General features: G+C 40.2%; 1 protein-coding gene across 1 annotated transcript in view; it reads right to left on the minus strand.

Annotated features, from left to right (window-relative positions):
• FREM2 (FRAS1 related extracellular matrix 2) overlaps positions 1 to 14,793 on the minus strand; it is a 159,660-nt gene that overhangs the window by 50,633 nt on the left and 94,234 nt on the right. Inside the window, exons 5-6 of the mRNA XM_035003501.1 lie at positions 13,596 to 13,721; positions 12,204 to 12,455 (exon numbers count right to left, since the gene is read on the minus strand). Of these exons, the coding sequence (XP_034859392.1) occupies positions 12,204 to 12,455; positions 13,596 to 13,721 (378 nt within the window). The remainder of the gene's footprint in view (positions 1 to 12,203; positions 12,456 to 13,595; positions 13,722 to 14,793) is intronic.

The raw sequence follows: 14,793 nt of genomic DNA on the forward strand, positions 1-14,793 counted from the left end.
AAAATGTACACATTTTGTTCTTGTTTTAGCATTTTGTAAACACATGAAATGTATTATTATTATTTTTTTTGGATAAACAGAGCTCTACTCTGTTTTGCCTTTTTTTCATATTAGAAAAAAATAGTAAGTAGCCCTGGTCAGCCTGCTATCTCTAGACATTCATCCATTTATTTATCACATATTTATTGAACACCTATTATGGGCTAAGCACCATGATCCATGCTGGCCATACCGATGGAGACACAGCCCTTGTCTTTGAAGAGTTCCTGGTCCAGTAGTTGAAACAGAAAGTAAATACCCTATTGCACTGTTGTCTTGACAATAATAATAATGCTAACTAAACATACTGGTGTTCTAAGTACTTTACATACATTAACTTATTTATTCTTCATCACAGCCTTATAAGATAGGTGTTATCATGAGGAAACTGGGTCTTTTTTTTTTTTAAGATTTTATTTGACAGAGAGAGAGATAGTGAGAGCAGGAACACAAGCAGGGGGAGTGGGAGAGGGAGAAGCAGGCTTCCTGTGGAGCAGGGAGCCTGATGCGGGGCTCGATCCCAGGACCCTGGGATCATGCCCTGAGCCGAAGGCAGATGCTTAACGACTGAGCCACCCAGGCACCCCAGAAACTGGGTCTTGACAGGTGATATATCTCCTAAGACAGAGCCAGGATTAGACCCCAGGCAGTATGGCTTCCCAGGCATAGAGTTTCCACACATGAAGCAATTCTAATTGCTTGAACTGTGCTACCTGATCTTGCTAATTATTGATGTTACAAATTGTATCTATCGCCTTGTTCATTCTTCCCAATTTAAGATTATCATAAATAATCTTTCCCTCAATACTACCACACCTTCGTTCACAGCCACAAGCATGACTATCTGATCTGAAAGTTTTTCCTTTCTTCCTTTCCCTTGAATAATAACTTTAAAAGACTATCCATTATCTTTTTCAACTCCCATTAGCATCAAAACTTATTGGTCATTGGCTTCATCTTCCAAAGCATCTGGAAATCCTCTCTCCAAGTTGGCTGGTGCCCTATTCTTTGCTAAATCCAACTGCATACTGTGAACCTGTGTTCTTTTTTCTCTCCGCAGAATGTAACACTGTGGACCATACCTGTCTTCCTGAATCTCTTTATCCGTTTCCTTCTATAATACCACTCTCCTCTGGTTATTCTCTCGTCTCTCCCTTGTTCCTTAATTGTGGGTGTTTCCTTTTAAAGGACAAAATAAGAAAATGGCCATTAAGTGCTCAGCACATTACCTGCAGATAGTAAGTGCCACGTGGTGCCTGTAAATCATTAATCTTATTAGCAGCTGGATTTTGTGGCACTGATGTGAGTTAGACAGGAGAGCATGAGGAGGTGGAGTGGGAGGATGTCCCCAGCAGAAGCAGCAACATAGAGCTTCACACATCTGGGGACTGCAGAGCATTTGGCATGTTTGGAACGCTGCCCAGGGTGAGGAGGTGGGGGAAGAAGAAAAACAGAAAGAAATGGCCAGGTCACACAGGACCTTGGGTGCCAAGCTAAGGGGCCTAGAAGTTGTCATGTGAGAGGTATAGTCAGTTGTGTTTTGGTTTTTTGAGAGAGAGAGCCTGTACATGCGCATGAGTGGGGGAGAGAGCAGAGTGAGAAGGAGAGAGAATCTTAAGAAGGCTCTGCACTGGGTGTGGGGCTCCATCTCACGACCCTGAGATCATGACGTGAGCAGAAATTAAGAGTCAGATGCATAACCGACCGAGCCACTGGCGCCCCGAGGTGTGCTCAGTTTTAAGAAGTGGAAGGCCGTGATAAAATGAGTGTTTAGGGGGTGTGGAGGATGGATAGGCTGGGGGTGGGCAAACTGGAAGCAGGGAGACTAGTTAACAGCCACTGCAGGGATCTGAGCAAAGTATGAAGCTGGCTGGAAGATGTGGTGGCAGTTCCGACGGCAAAGAGAGTAAGGATATGGTATTCAAAGATATAAGAGAGGCAGGGGCGCCTGGGTGGCTCAGTCGTTAAGCATTTGCCTTCGGTTCAGGTCATGATCCCAGGGTCCTGGGATCGAGCCCTACATCGGGCTCCTTGCTCAGCGGGAAGCCTGCTTCTCCCTCTCCCACTCCCCCTGCTTGTGTTCCCTCTCTCCCTGTGTCTCTGTCAAATAAATAAACAAAATCTTTAAAAAAAAAAAAAAGAGGTTCTCATTAAAAAAAAAGATATAAAAGAGGCAGAATTAGGGATTTGGGGTGGGAAGTGAGAGAAAGGGGTCTAGCACTGGTAGAATTGCTTACCAAGATTAGGAATACAGGAGAAAAGCCAGGTTAGAGCAAGAACCACCTGCCCTACTCTGTTTTGTTTGTGTTTTCCCAATTTGCTTTGATTTCTTTCAGAAGTTAAGTCATTAGACCCACGGTAACATACTTCCCCTTTACTGATTAAAAAGAAAAAGAAGATGCATGCATAAGTAAATTATTGGGTTTTCCATAATTATAACACAAGGGTTTGATGGCATTTCCCTCTTCACAGAAATGTCAAGGGATGCAGTGTTTTGAACAAAGTAATGAAGCTCTCCTCAGAGAATTAATCAAACATCTTCTCCTGCTGGTAGTTTATTTGTCCCCTCAGTACATTGAACTGGATTCAGTAACACTGGTATTTAGACATACTGACATTTTAAAGAACTTCAAAAGATGCATTCTGGACCAGTGTCAGTTAAAACATGCTAGTTAGATTCGGTAGGAAGACAGAGATCCTCTGGAAAGTGGGTTTAAAATTCTGTGTCTCTTTCAACCCTGATGCATAGTGTAGACAGCATCTCACCAGTTCACTGAGCTATACACCAGGCACCCTCGGCCTGCAAGGTGCATCATATCTTGTATGTATAGGATACCCCCTTGCAGCAGTGAGAATGTGAAGAACCCTCTGGCTTTGGCTTTTTCAAGCTTTCCCTGGCAAGGAGTGTGGTCTTGAAAATCATCCCTCTAAATAGGTGTGATTCTAGAAGAAGAAGATGAAGGAGGAGGAGGAGGAGGAGGAAAAAATGAGCTTCTTGTTGGCATTTTGAGCACAGAGCTTTGGCGTTGTGATGTACTTCCTGGGAGTGTGACACAGACTGTTTGGGAAACACCCTCAGGGAAATTGAAGCTGAGATATCTTGCAGCCCGGGTAGGTGTAAAAAGAGAGCTCTTTTTCTCTCACAATGCCTATATTCTGACTATTCCGACTTTTTTAAAAAAGTACTAGCTAATAAAGCTCTACCAACCATTTAATTTCTTTTCATAAGACTTTGTTTAAACTCGGCGACTGCCGATCTGGACTGTGACTTGCCTCATTCCAAACTGTGCAGTTGTCTTCACGATTGAGAGACTGTCACAGCTTAAGGGGACATGTGACAATGCACATCAGTTTGTGAGCTGCCAACTCGCATGACTCAGTCTTCGCAGTTCTTTGTGTGGAGGAGACCTGGCCTTTCCGGAACCGAGGCCACACTGGACGCTCCTTTGAAAACTCCCATTACATGGGGAGCCTGGTCTTATTGTTCGCCATGTTGAATCTGTTTGCCCCTGTAGATTGGGCCCATCTTGTTCACCGCTGTGTCCTCAGTGCTTTGGAGAGTGCCCAGCGCTTAGTAAGGTGTAATAAATATGTGAAGTGAGGACAGGACAAATTTTAAATGCTTCAAATGGCCTAAAGAAAAGAGGTATTTTTAGTTTTACTACACTTTAGATTCCCAATATAGATTATTATTGTGATTATTTGATATCATAATGATATAGGTCACTAGTTTCATCAAATGATATTACCCATATTCTTTACCAGGCAATTCTGTATCTCTCTAGGTCAGTAATAAGGTTCTCTATAGCATTTAAAGGAAGATTTAAGGCCAATTACAAGAAAGGTATGTATAGGATTTATAGGAATAATGGGAGAAAAAAGATCCAAATGTCTGCTTCAGTAAGACCGAACGAAGACCTGCTGCTTAGGGAATTCATAAAACCCATATGAATCCTGTGAAAGGTAACATGTATCCATAGAGAGAAAGGAAGGTGCACAGAGGACCTGGCCACCCAGTAGGGAGCCCTAATTCCAGGAGAACTGCTTCTGGGTGCTGGCAGGGTTTATAAAGAAGCAAATGAATAAGAGTCACATTTCTACACTGACCAATGAACCAGTAGATCAACAGTGTGAGAAAATAGTACATATATTCCAAACTTTTTTCCTTACTTTTTCCTTCTGTTGCCATAAAAGGAGACGCTGTTGTCCATTTAATAATGGAATTTATGAAGAGCATGTTTTCCACAACAGACCACAGGTACATACGTCTTGTCTGGACTTAGTGAATGAATCATCATGCCTGTGTAAGTTCATTGTATTTCACAGACTCTGGCCTCTCTTTACATCATGGGACGTGCGGGTCACAGCTTTGAAGTTCTGCCTTCAGCCAAGTTGTAGCTTTGGGCTTATTGGCGTTTTCTTTGTGTGTTATGATTTCAATAAGAGGAGGCACCAGACCTCTGTTTCTGGAGAATAATTCGCAATTTCTGATGCTAACAATTGCATTTATTAAGAGATCTTTTCTAATTACTCAGCCTCTTACGTTTTTATTGTTTTACTGTAATACCTCTTTTAATAATTTACCTCACAAAAATCTGTAAGTCTAGTATGTGAGAAGTCACTTCTCAGATTTCTGTGATTTTTAGCACTAAAATGGAATTCGTCTGTGACTGAGATCTCGAGGTTTCTACAAAGGTTTAGTGACCTACTTCCAGGGTTTTAGTGATAATAAATCAGCAATACATATCATTTGATGTCTACAAGATGGTATTACATGGCCAGCACCCACTCTCCTGTGTGGAAGAGATGAGAGCCAGGCATTTAGTGTTACCATGAACAAGACAAAACAAACACGAGACGGCATTCACCCATAAGGATTTTACAAGAGAGCCCAAACCCGATCCTTCTGGAAGTGGGCAGATTGCTAAATGATGGGGAAAAATCAATGCTGCTCCTCGTCCAGTTGAAGTACCAGAAGGTACTACTATGCTTTCCTAATGATCCTTGGAATTCAAATTGGTAAAAGGTGAACCTGAATAGTTTATGTACAGAGTTCACGCCTAAAGCCTATAACTGTCAGCATTTTAATTATTCTAGGATTCTCGGGTGCTATATGCATATAAAAGTATATAGCTTGTTTCATCTTGTCAAGTTCTCTATCAGGATACCTCCTACTATCTTTGAGTAGAACAGCGTAGAATCAGTCAGAAGCTAGCCTAGTGGTTAGTGCCATGGTCCCTCTGGTCCTCCTAGCTCAATGCTTACCAGCTATGTGACCCTGAACAAGTTACCTAACCACTCACAAATGAGGACACTGAGGCATCATAACACCTTGCCTGTAGTTTGTGTGTCCTTGTGTGAAATGACATAATTCAAGCAAAAGGCTTAGCACACCGAAGAAGATGCTCGTGTCAGTGATTATTATTTTAGGACATATTTGATATCTATGAAGCCCTAAGAAAGAAAGACATGAGTTAATTTCATCTTGTGAACAGTATGGTCCTACTCGGTATCACAAGCTTAATGTCTTAGAACCACCCTAGCCAACGACATGCCTGCAAATTTACATCCCATGAATGTGAGAGTTTATTTCTGGGTCGACTGGCCCTGTGTCCTGGCCCCGGTTCCCTGTGCTCACTTTCTTGGGGGCCACAAGGTCATTCTTCAGTGTAAATTATACGAAATTGTTAGCTGGTCTCCTAAAGAGCTCTGGTGCCTCTGTCTCTTCTGGTGGCGGCGGTGAATGCTTTCATGCGTCTAGCAGGAGAGATTCAGGTGGCTGCTTGCCAAGTGTGCGTGCGCAGAGTGGAACAAAGCTCTCCGTGCCTTTCCTGCAGCGAGCAGTGCACCGTGTCAACAGTTTTCAGGAGGCCAAGGGAGTTCACAGCAGCGGAACAGCAAGGTCCTTTAGAGCTCCTGACCGTAACCAGTTGAGTCCAATGTACTCCTATTGTTAATGAACTCCCTTCGGACTCGAGCTCATTTGCCTTATGGTAACACATGCCCCTGCACCTCAGCCTACTGTGGAGTGGCTCCCTGTTTACAGCTGGCCTGCTGGGCGCTGGGGCCAGCCAGGTTGACAGTTAGGCAGACAGGACCGGGTATGGGGGTCCTCTCAAAGGTCAAACCTGGGAAGTCTCACTTCTCTGGACCCTCCTACTCAGATTTAGTGACTGACCCACTCATTCACATTCACAAATGCTCTTTTTCTTACCCTCTCCCACTCATGAGTTTGTTAATAATGAATTAAGCCTCTAATTTTGCACCCCCCCTCCTGAAACCATTATAATTTCAAAAAATAGTACGAAGTAACTTTTTACCATAAAATGGCTTAAATTTAACTGAGAAGTTGTAGAAGATGAAGGAACTAAACCACACTATTTTACTGTGAGTTATTTTATTTTTTTTAAAGATTGATTTATTTTAGAGGGGAGGAGGGGCAGAAAGAGAGAATCTTCAAGCAGACTCCCTGTGAATGTGAAGCCAGACACAGGGCTCGATCTCACAACCCTGTGATCATGACCTGAGCTGAAACCAAGAGTCGGACGCATAACCAAATTGAGCCACCCAGATGCCCCGATGTTAAGTTAATTTAAAAAGAGGCAACATTTAAAACCAGTTTAAATGGCCTAAAAGTGTACTTATTGTTTGGCAAGTCCAATAATGTGCTTTGTTTTCCATATTCCCACAATTTTCTTGCTATGTAACAAGTGATACTTAATGATTTATTTGCAACTAACGCCAAGTCTGTATATTAATATTTAGTAGATATATATTCTAGTAACCTTTAACTATTCTACTTTACACACTTAACTTACTGAAATATATGTGAAATTGTACTGCATAGTGATTTACCCTTTTACCTTCTCCTCTCTTTCTCGTGAATCCTACTGATTTCAATTGTCACCATCAGGTGTGCAACTGTGTATGTAACACAAATCCCTAACTCCAGCTTAGTCAGTTCCATATTTATGGGGGCCTACTGCCCAGTTTCACTGGCATGAAGCCATAGCTAACTTGAACTTGGTGTGTTTAAATAGAATTTCTCACCTTCTTCCAATCTCCTTTCCCTTGGCTGGTTTCCTCACCTCCCATAATGAATGGTACCTCCTTTCTTTGAACCTGTCAAGCAGGTTTTTTAGAAACATATTTTTTTAATTCCCCTCCTCCTTCTTACCTGCATGAGATCCAAGTCATAGCAGGTATTTTTAGCAATAGGTTGTTTCCTTGCCAGTCTCATTGTCTCACTCTACACTTTTGGTTCCAATCCTGTTCACTTCCACGGCTATCTAATTAATAACCTTCCAATACAGCTCTGATTATTGCACTCTCTTGTTCAAACACTTCCGGGTGCTCCCTACCCAATAAATTCGGAACTCCTTATCGCATTCAATGGCACCCACGATATGCTTTAATCTCTTTCTCAGACTCTACTGTTCATGATGCCCACCTTTCTTTTCTTTAGCTAGGTTTTTAAAGTGCTTCCATACAGATCATGTTCGGTTCTCACAAAAATTGTGAAAGGTAAGAAATTCAGGTGATAATATGCTCATGTTTCAAATGAGGAAAACAGACCCGAGAAGAAAAGTGGTCAGACTAGACTAGTGGTAAGACTCCTTGACTAGAGAATAGCAAAGTCTATCTACAGCCCGGGGCCAAGAGTTAACTCAAGGACTTGAGCACTCAACCTTTCTCAGAAAGGCAGCCTGGCCCAACTAGATTGTCCACTGCTCCCAGAGCTCTACCCTCCCTCAAGTGTTCACTCATGTAATCTTGGAATACTTTGCTCTGTTCTCCATTTACCTGAATCCTTGCTGCCTATGAAGCTCTCCTCTTTTCCTCCTCTGACTCACAAAGTAATCATGCAATTGCTTTTAATCCCACTCTGCCTTCTTAGTCTCCCTTTTACTGTCTCAAATTATGATTGAAATGAATGATTCTCATTTAACCTTCTATGCACTTAGTTTTTTTTTTCTCCCAAACAGACTGTACACGTTGTGAGATTCTGGCCCATGTCTTAAATGTCTCTGTAGCCTCTGCCTATTACACTTTGTAAATGCACAACAAATATTTGCTCTGTGTGTGTATGGTATGTGTGATTCAATTTTTTTTAGATGGCAGGATATTTCATATATTGTTTTATGTTATTGTTGTTTTCCAAGTGTAGAATATCTACATCATTATATCTAGAATCCTAGCCATGCAGAAAACCTGGTATAATCTTTATCATCCAGTGCACTCTGACAATACCTTTCACTCACTGAACATCCATTGGCATTCACTAAATCCTTAGTTAGCGTCACCAACTATTTTAAATAGTCTGCTAATGGCTGCAATGAATTAATATTCTAAGCAGCTAGAGACTCATTTTCCCATACCTTGATTTTTAATACCATTCTAACTCAAGCACACTAAATCAGAATGTAACTTTGTTTTTTGTTAAGCTGTTACTTTAATTGAATTTGGCCGTTCCTTCCAATGCCTGGCATGCCTTTGCTTAATTGGAGCTTACCCTAATGCAAATAACGGTATTAAAGAAGAAAAAAGATGGTGACCAGGTCTTTCAGCTCGGCACAAATGAACAAAACATATTTCACCCACACACCATACTACAATGTATTTTTCTAGTATTAGAAATGTTTTTCTTCTCTAAAGCAGTCCTGCAGTTGAGAAAGCTTTTCCGATGTCAGTAAGCTTCTCAATGGCACTCAATTGAGTTACATTTACCATAGGGCTCACCATGCTGCCTTTTACGTGTCCCAGCGGCTCATATCTAGAATGGTAATTTGTCCAGGGTGGTTGAGGAAGCCAGCCACTTTAGCTAAGACCCCTGTGTGTTGTTGCACAAAAGGAGAAAATGGATTCAGTTTGAATGTTCCTTAATTAACTTCCACAGACGGACAGCGAAGATTAGTGAAATACTGTTAGCCCCGACTTAATACTCTTCCTAATGAACAGAGGCCATAACCGTTACTGAAATACTGAGGACTGAGCACAGTGATGGAGGACATTTAAAGCCACACAAAATGACAGCATTATTCTTATGTCAGTGTGTAGCTCATGTGAAAGTCTCTTCCAAACACAATGAAGGCTTCAGCTGTTTCTTAAAGATTCAATACAGATTTGGCCAGGTTGTGTTTCTGCACTTTGAGCCCCTGTTCTACTCTCATATCACTGAGAGTGTGCACAGAGAAAACCCTTGGTCCTGGATGAGATCTTCTGATACTGGGACCTGAAAAGAGTCACTTGTGGTCCAGGTCTTGATCTTCTCCTATGCAGGCACAGAAACAACATCTCTTCGCTTCATTGAGGAATAACCTAGCTTTGGAGAATCAATTCACTTTTTAAAATTCCGATTGCTCTGAGTTACAAAGTTACAAAGAATTTATTTCTTATTAGTCAGGGAATGGATGGATGATTTGTCATCTAGTGTACCCATTATCACAGAAACAGATACACAATCAGAGCAAAGAGTGTTGGAAAGTCAGGAGGAATATTTCATCCAGATATGTAACAGCCTTGAACATGTTCCCTACTCCAATTACATAACTTTTAGTGATTGAAAGATTGGCTTTCCTCAGAAACAATACGTTTCCCCTCCCTACTAGTGTGGACCTATATTTATTCTTTTCTAGATTCTATGACAATTGCCTCCCTTCAGTTATGTCATTAGGTGTTACTTATATTTTAATCCCCTTGATGAGTTTCAGGATTCATTATAGCCTAGTGATGAAGCACATCAAATCTGAGTGAAATAGACCTAAATTTAAGACATATATCCAACACTTTACATCTGTGTGGTCCTAAGCAATTTTCTTAGCCTGAGTCCAGTTTTTCCATCAGCCAAGGGGAGGAGACCTATCTATTCCTGGAGTGGTTTTGAGATTTAACTGGATAATTCATGTAAAGTTCTTGGTACACGATAAGTGTTCAGAAGAGACAACTGTTTGTATCGGTATTACTGCGCATGTGTGAAATTTGACTTTCTCCCCATTAAACCAGCATTCTTTTCTCTCTCCAAGATGAAAGTTCTTTATGGCTAGCAGTATTGTTTTCATCTATAAACTATGTATGTGACAGGCAAAACACACTTATAAGATGTCAACTTCTAAAATGAAAAAAGTATAGGTAAAATTAGTATCCCCATTTTACTGATGGAGTTAGAGACATGAATAAAATCTGACCAGACAGCTAGTAAGATATGAAATATTCCAACAAAGATCACAAAGCAAACTCCTCTTACATAAGCTTTGGGTTTCTCTTTCATATCATTTAAAAAAAGTAAGTGAAATATTTACATGTTGAAAAAAAATCCCTCGAATAGACTTGTTAAAAATTTTGGACAAGCAAGAAAAATTAAGGTAATGACCTAGCTTGTTGCATGAGAGATAATACCAATTTATAATGCTTTACAGCAGTTAGACACGGAAATGTGTTTGATTCTTAGATTCTTCCTAGCACTTTCTTTACTGGGATTTCATACACTTATAATGACTACCTTCCTCTTCATCATTTCGTATTGTATCCTTAGCATTCATGGAATGCATTCTGTTCTTTAAAATAAGAGAATTGAATAGAATATGCCCATATTATAAATCATATGAGGGCTACTTTTGCATGTCTTCTAAAGCCATTATATATTCTCCCATGATTTTATTATTATCAACAGAGATAACAAGCAACAATGTCTCTAGCGTACAACTATGTCCGTCCTAATCTCCAGACCCATATCTCCATTCTCCTACTCCATGTCCAGCACTTTGAAACCATGCAGGCTCTTCAAACTAACATGTTCTAAATGAACTCATTGTTTCATCCCTAAACCCGTCCTTTTCCTGTTCTCCCTAGCTTGGTGAACTGGACCACTGTTAACTCAACTGCCCTAGCTAGAAGCCCAAACATTATTCTTGTCCTTATCCATTATTCCTGTCCAGTCAATCACTATGTCATGCCCAAAGTAGGACATTAGTGGAAGTTGAGTGATTCAATAAAAAACAAAGATTCCAAACCAAAGTGCTTTGCCCTAATGCAGGAAGATTAATGGCTTAAAGTAGCAAATTCATACCCTAGAGACATTTTGATTCATGGAAAAAGGGAAAAGACATTTTTATTTCCGTATTTCTCTTAATGATATTTGTGCAGAGAAGTATATGATAGATGTATTAAGATGACTTTCAACAGCGAAACAGAAAGACCTCTTGTCAAGTGATAGCAGTTAAGGTCAGCTATACTATGTTGGGGAGTACATAACGGATGTGGGAGATTCTACTTGGCTGAAGGAAACTAACTCTCTTACTTGAAGAGACTTTCTGGTTTTGAAAGTCAGGCAAACGGTAAGGATAAAGATTAGCCAGATGAAACAAAGAGAGTGTTTTCTGTTGTCTGTGTCTTTTGTTCTTTTGCATTTATTCTTCTCTTTTCTCAAGGCATAAGCTATTTCTTTTTTTTCTTTTTTTAAGGTTTTATTTTTTTAAGTAATCTCTACACCCAATGTGGGGCTCTAACTCACAACCCCAAGATCAAGAGTCACATGCTGTTCCGACTGAGCCAGCCAGGTGCCCTATCAGGCACAAACTATTTCTTGAGCTGGGAAGATTAAGACCCTTCTGCTCCTTTTTCTATTCCGAAAGTGGGATTATTTCATGGTAAATGAGTTTCCCTCAGAAAGAGTGGTCTAGGATAAACCCTCCTCCTCTTTGCGGCAGGGAGCTGCCTGTTGGATTTCATTTTCCATACATTTATTATCTTTCTAGTTATTTGTTTAACAGTCCTGTCAGATGGGTTTCTTTGTTAAACAAGTTCAAATACTGAGATTAACATTGCAAAGCAAGACAAAACAAACAAAAAGGAAACAAATTGATTACAATTGCTTCGATTCTTCCTCACGAAATTGGAAAAGTTTAATCATTTAATGGTAAATGGCATTGTAAAAGAAAACTGTACAGAGAAAAAAACACGTAAGTGTGACTTTTGCCTTTTAAAAATATTAAATCAAGAAAGACAAACTGATGCAGCCAACTTTGAAACTTAATCACACTATAAAACCAAACATAAAAAAACACGCATGCTATAATTTTTTTACACTCTCATTTGTCTGTCACAGTTTGTGCGTGATGTTGGTCTGCCTGGTAGGAGGAATAACTTTCAATTAAATTAGTACTTACCATCGTCTTTGTCAGGGACGATCTTAACCTGAGCCCCTGGGAACTCTGATCCAATCCTCCCACCCATGGGCATGCTCAGAAGGACATGGAATGTTTCCTCCTCTTCATACAAGGAGTCATCAATAACAATGATGCGACACATTTTCTCGCGCTCATCTTTGTCAAAGCGGATGACACTGGTGTGGTCCTCGGGCCTGGATATGTAATCTGAATAGGACAGCACTGATGTGGGCACAGTTCCGCCTGCCGTGCCTGGGGACAGAGAATCCGAATGGTGTTTATGTAGAACATGTTACAAGGGTGTTTCCAGAAATAATTATTTTCATATGCAACATCTTCATGGTCAATTTGTATATCTGAACCTCCCTGGAAATTGCAATAGTGCCTACATACTGTTTTAGCATCATGAGTCCCCTTCACAGTGGTCTCAAACATACAAAGAATATTACATTTCAAGTGTTTTCTTCTCTACTTCCTGCCACCGGTCTTTCAGAAGAACACAACATTACAAAATAATAGCTCCTACTATTCCAACGCTTACTGGGTGCAGGCAAAGTGCCAAGTGCTTTACATGCATTACCTGCTTAATCCTCTCAACACTCTATTGGGGGTTACACATTGGAGACTTACAAAGTTAAACCATTTGCTCTGGGACCCAGAGCCCAAGGCGGACCCTGAAGTCTGTGTTTCAGACCACAATTCCTTATTGCCTTTCAACTCATATAAATACATTAATGGGAATTTTCACGAATGTCTGCTCAGATATCAACTGCCTATATGACATTCTCTTTTGCATTCTTAGAAAGTCTGTTTCTTAGAAAGATACTTAGCATATTAATGAATATTATGTATTAATTTTAATTTTGTATTACATAAAATCACCTTTCAGAGGAGGATTACCTAATGAGCAAAAGAAATATTTTGAAATTCAGAGGCGGCTTATCCAATGAGTAAAAGAAATATTTTGAAATTCAGAGTTTTAAACTACTTTGAAATTAGTTTCTTTTCCTTGGGTATGTATTTTTTTGTCCCCCCACACCCCCCTTAAAAAAAAAACCCTCTTCTACGTGATTGGGTTTGGGTGGGGGAAGGCTACATCAATCTTGCACTCCAAACAGCTTTGAGTATTAGAATAAGTAACCACACGAATCACATATGTTTTGATAAGTAACAGCAGTGCTTCCAGGCCCTCTTATCTCTAGTAATTGCTTTTTTTCTCCTCAGAGGAGTAATAGTGAAGGAAGACTTCTGGATAAATGCTTTTTTGTACTTTATGAAACTGTAATAATAAAGCATATCCCTCAAGGCATAATGTTATGGTTCCAACATGTCAAAGAGGCTTACATATACATCTTTGGGGGGACAGTTCAGTTCTTTGGTAAATCGAGCTACCTTGTTGTGTATAACAGACCACCATCAGCTCCTGGCTCACGTCTCCCCTTCTCCTGACGGGAATGAACAGCTCACCGACATCTTCTTCAACAGAGTATTCAGACTGGGGAATAAATACAGTTGACTCTAAGGAGAAAACACAGTTGCAGCTACTATTATTTTTGTCTGAGCTTCTAACAATCCGAGGCAAATTAAAATTGCTCTAACGATCAACTTTTTCCCCCTGGCATATTCTTTTAGAGTAACACAGCGCGAGGGGAAAGAGGAGAAGAGGGGAGCAATCATAGGTATAAAGCGTGCAGGCTCTGGGCCAGTGAATTCTTAACCTGGAGATAAAGCCCAACATTGCTTTTATCTCTAGTAATTGGTTTTTTTCCTCAATCAGTGCTGCTGACATACTTCCTCTAAATGCAACTTTGTTCCCTTGACACAGGTCACCACCTTCCAGTGGCGTAGTCAAATTTTAGAGGCAAAAGAGATGTCGAAGTCACCTTGTACTTTACAGATGAAGAAACTCAGGTGCAGAGAGTTGAACTTATTTGCCAAAGCCTCTTACTGGTTGAGTCAAAATGAAAATTCAGATCTTGTAAAATCTGCTCAAATTTACCTCAGATGTGTTCCTTTTGAATGATTAATGCTTAAAAATATAATAATGCATTGTTCAATACATTTTTTTTGTTTGCTTGTTTTTTAAATCGCAGTTCCTTTAGAATTCATGAATCTATTAGTCAGCTATAAGGAACATACCTGTGGTTTCCTTCCTCCCCTAGAGAAATAACAATAACACACAGTATACAACATTATATTTATAGAATAAGTCTCAATGATTCATTTTTAAGGTAGTTGAAAGGCATGCTAAATAATAAAAATGGCATAAATTAATTGGTGAAAAATATAGTTCATTGTAAAACTAGGTTGAGTTCAGGAAAACATTTAGTTCAGTAAGTTGACATGATAACCCCCAAAGAGATACTTTGGTGACTGGGAGTCTGTTTCACTGAAGTCTCACATACGCATAGAAAATGCTTCATGGTTATTTTTCAAACAATAAGCCACCCTGCTTTTGATGATTATAAAAGACTGTTGGAATAAGACATAGGCGCTCGGGGTCCATGTCCCATCCTCTCCACCCTGCCCTGTGCCCCAGGAGCTGACGAATGTGAACCACATCAAAGGTTTCCTTGTGCTCTGGCTTCCC

The sequence above is a fragment of the Mirounga leonina genome, unplaced genomic scaffold (assembly GCF_011800145.1).
Source record: "Mirounga leonina isolate KUSES-001 unplaced genomic scaffold, KU_Mleo_1.0 Mir_127, whole genome shotgun sequence".
Lineage (NCBI taxonomy): Eukaryota > Metazoa > Chordata > Mammalia > Carnivora > Phocidae > Mirounga > Mirounga leonina.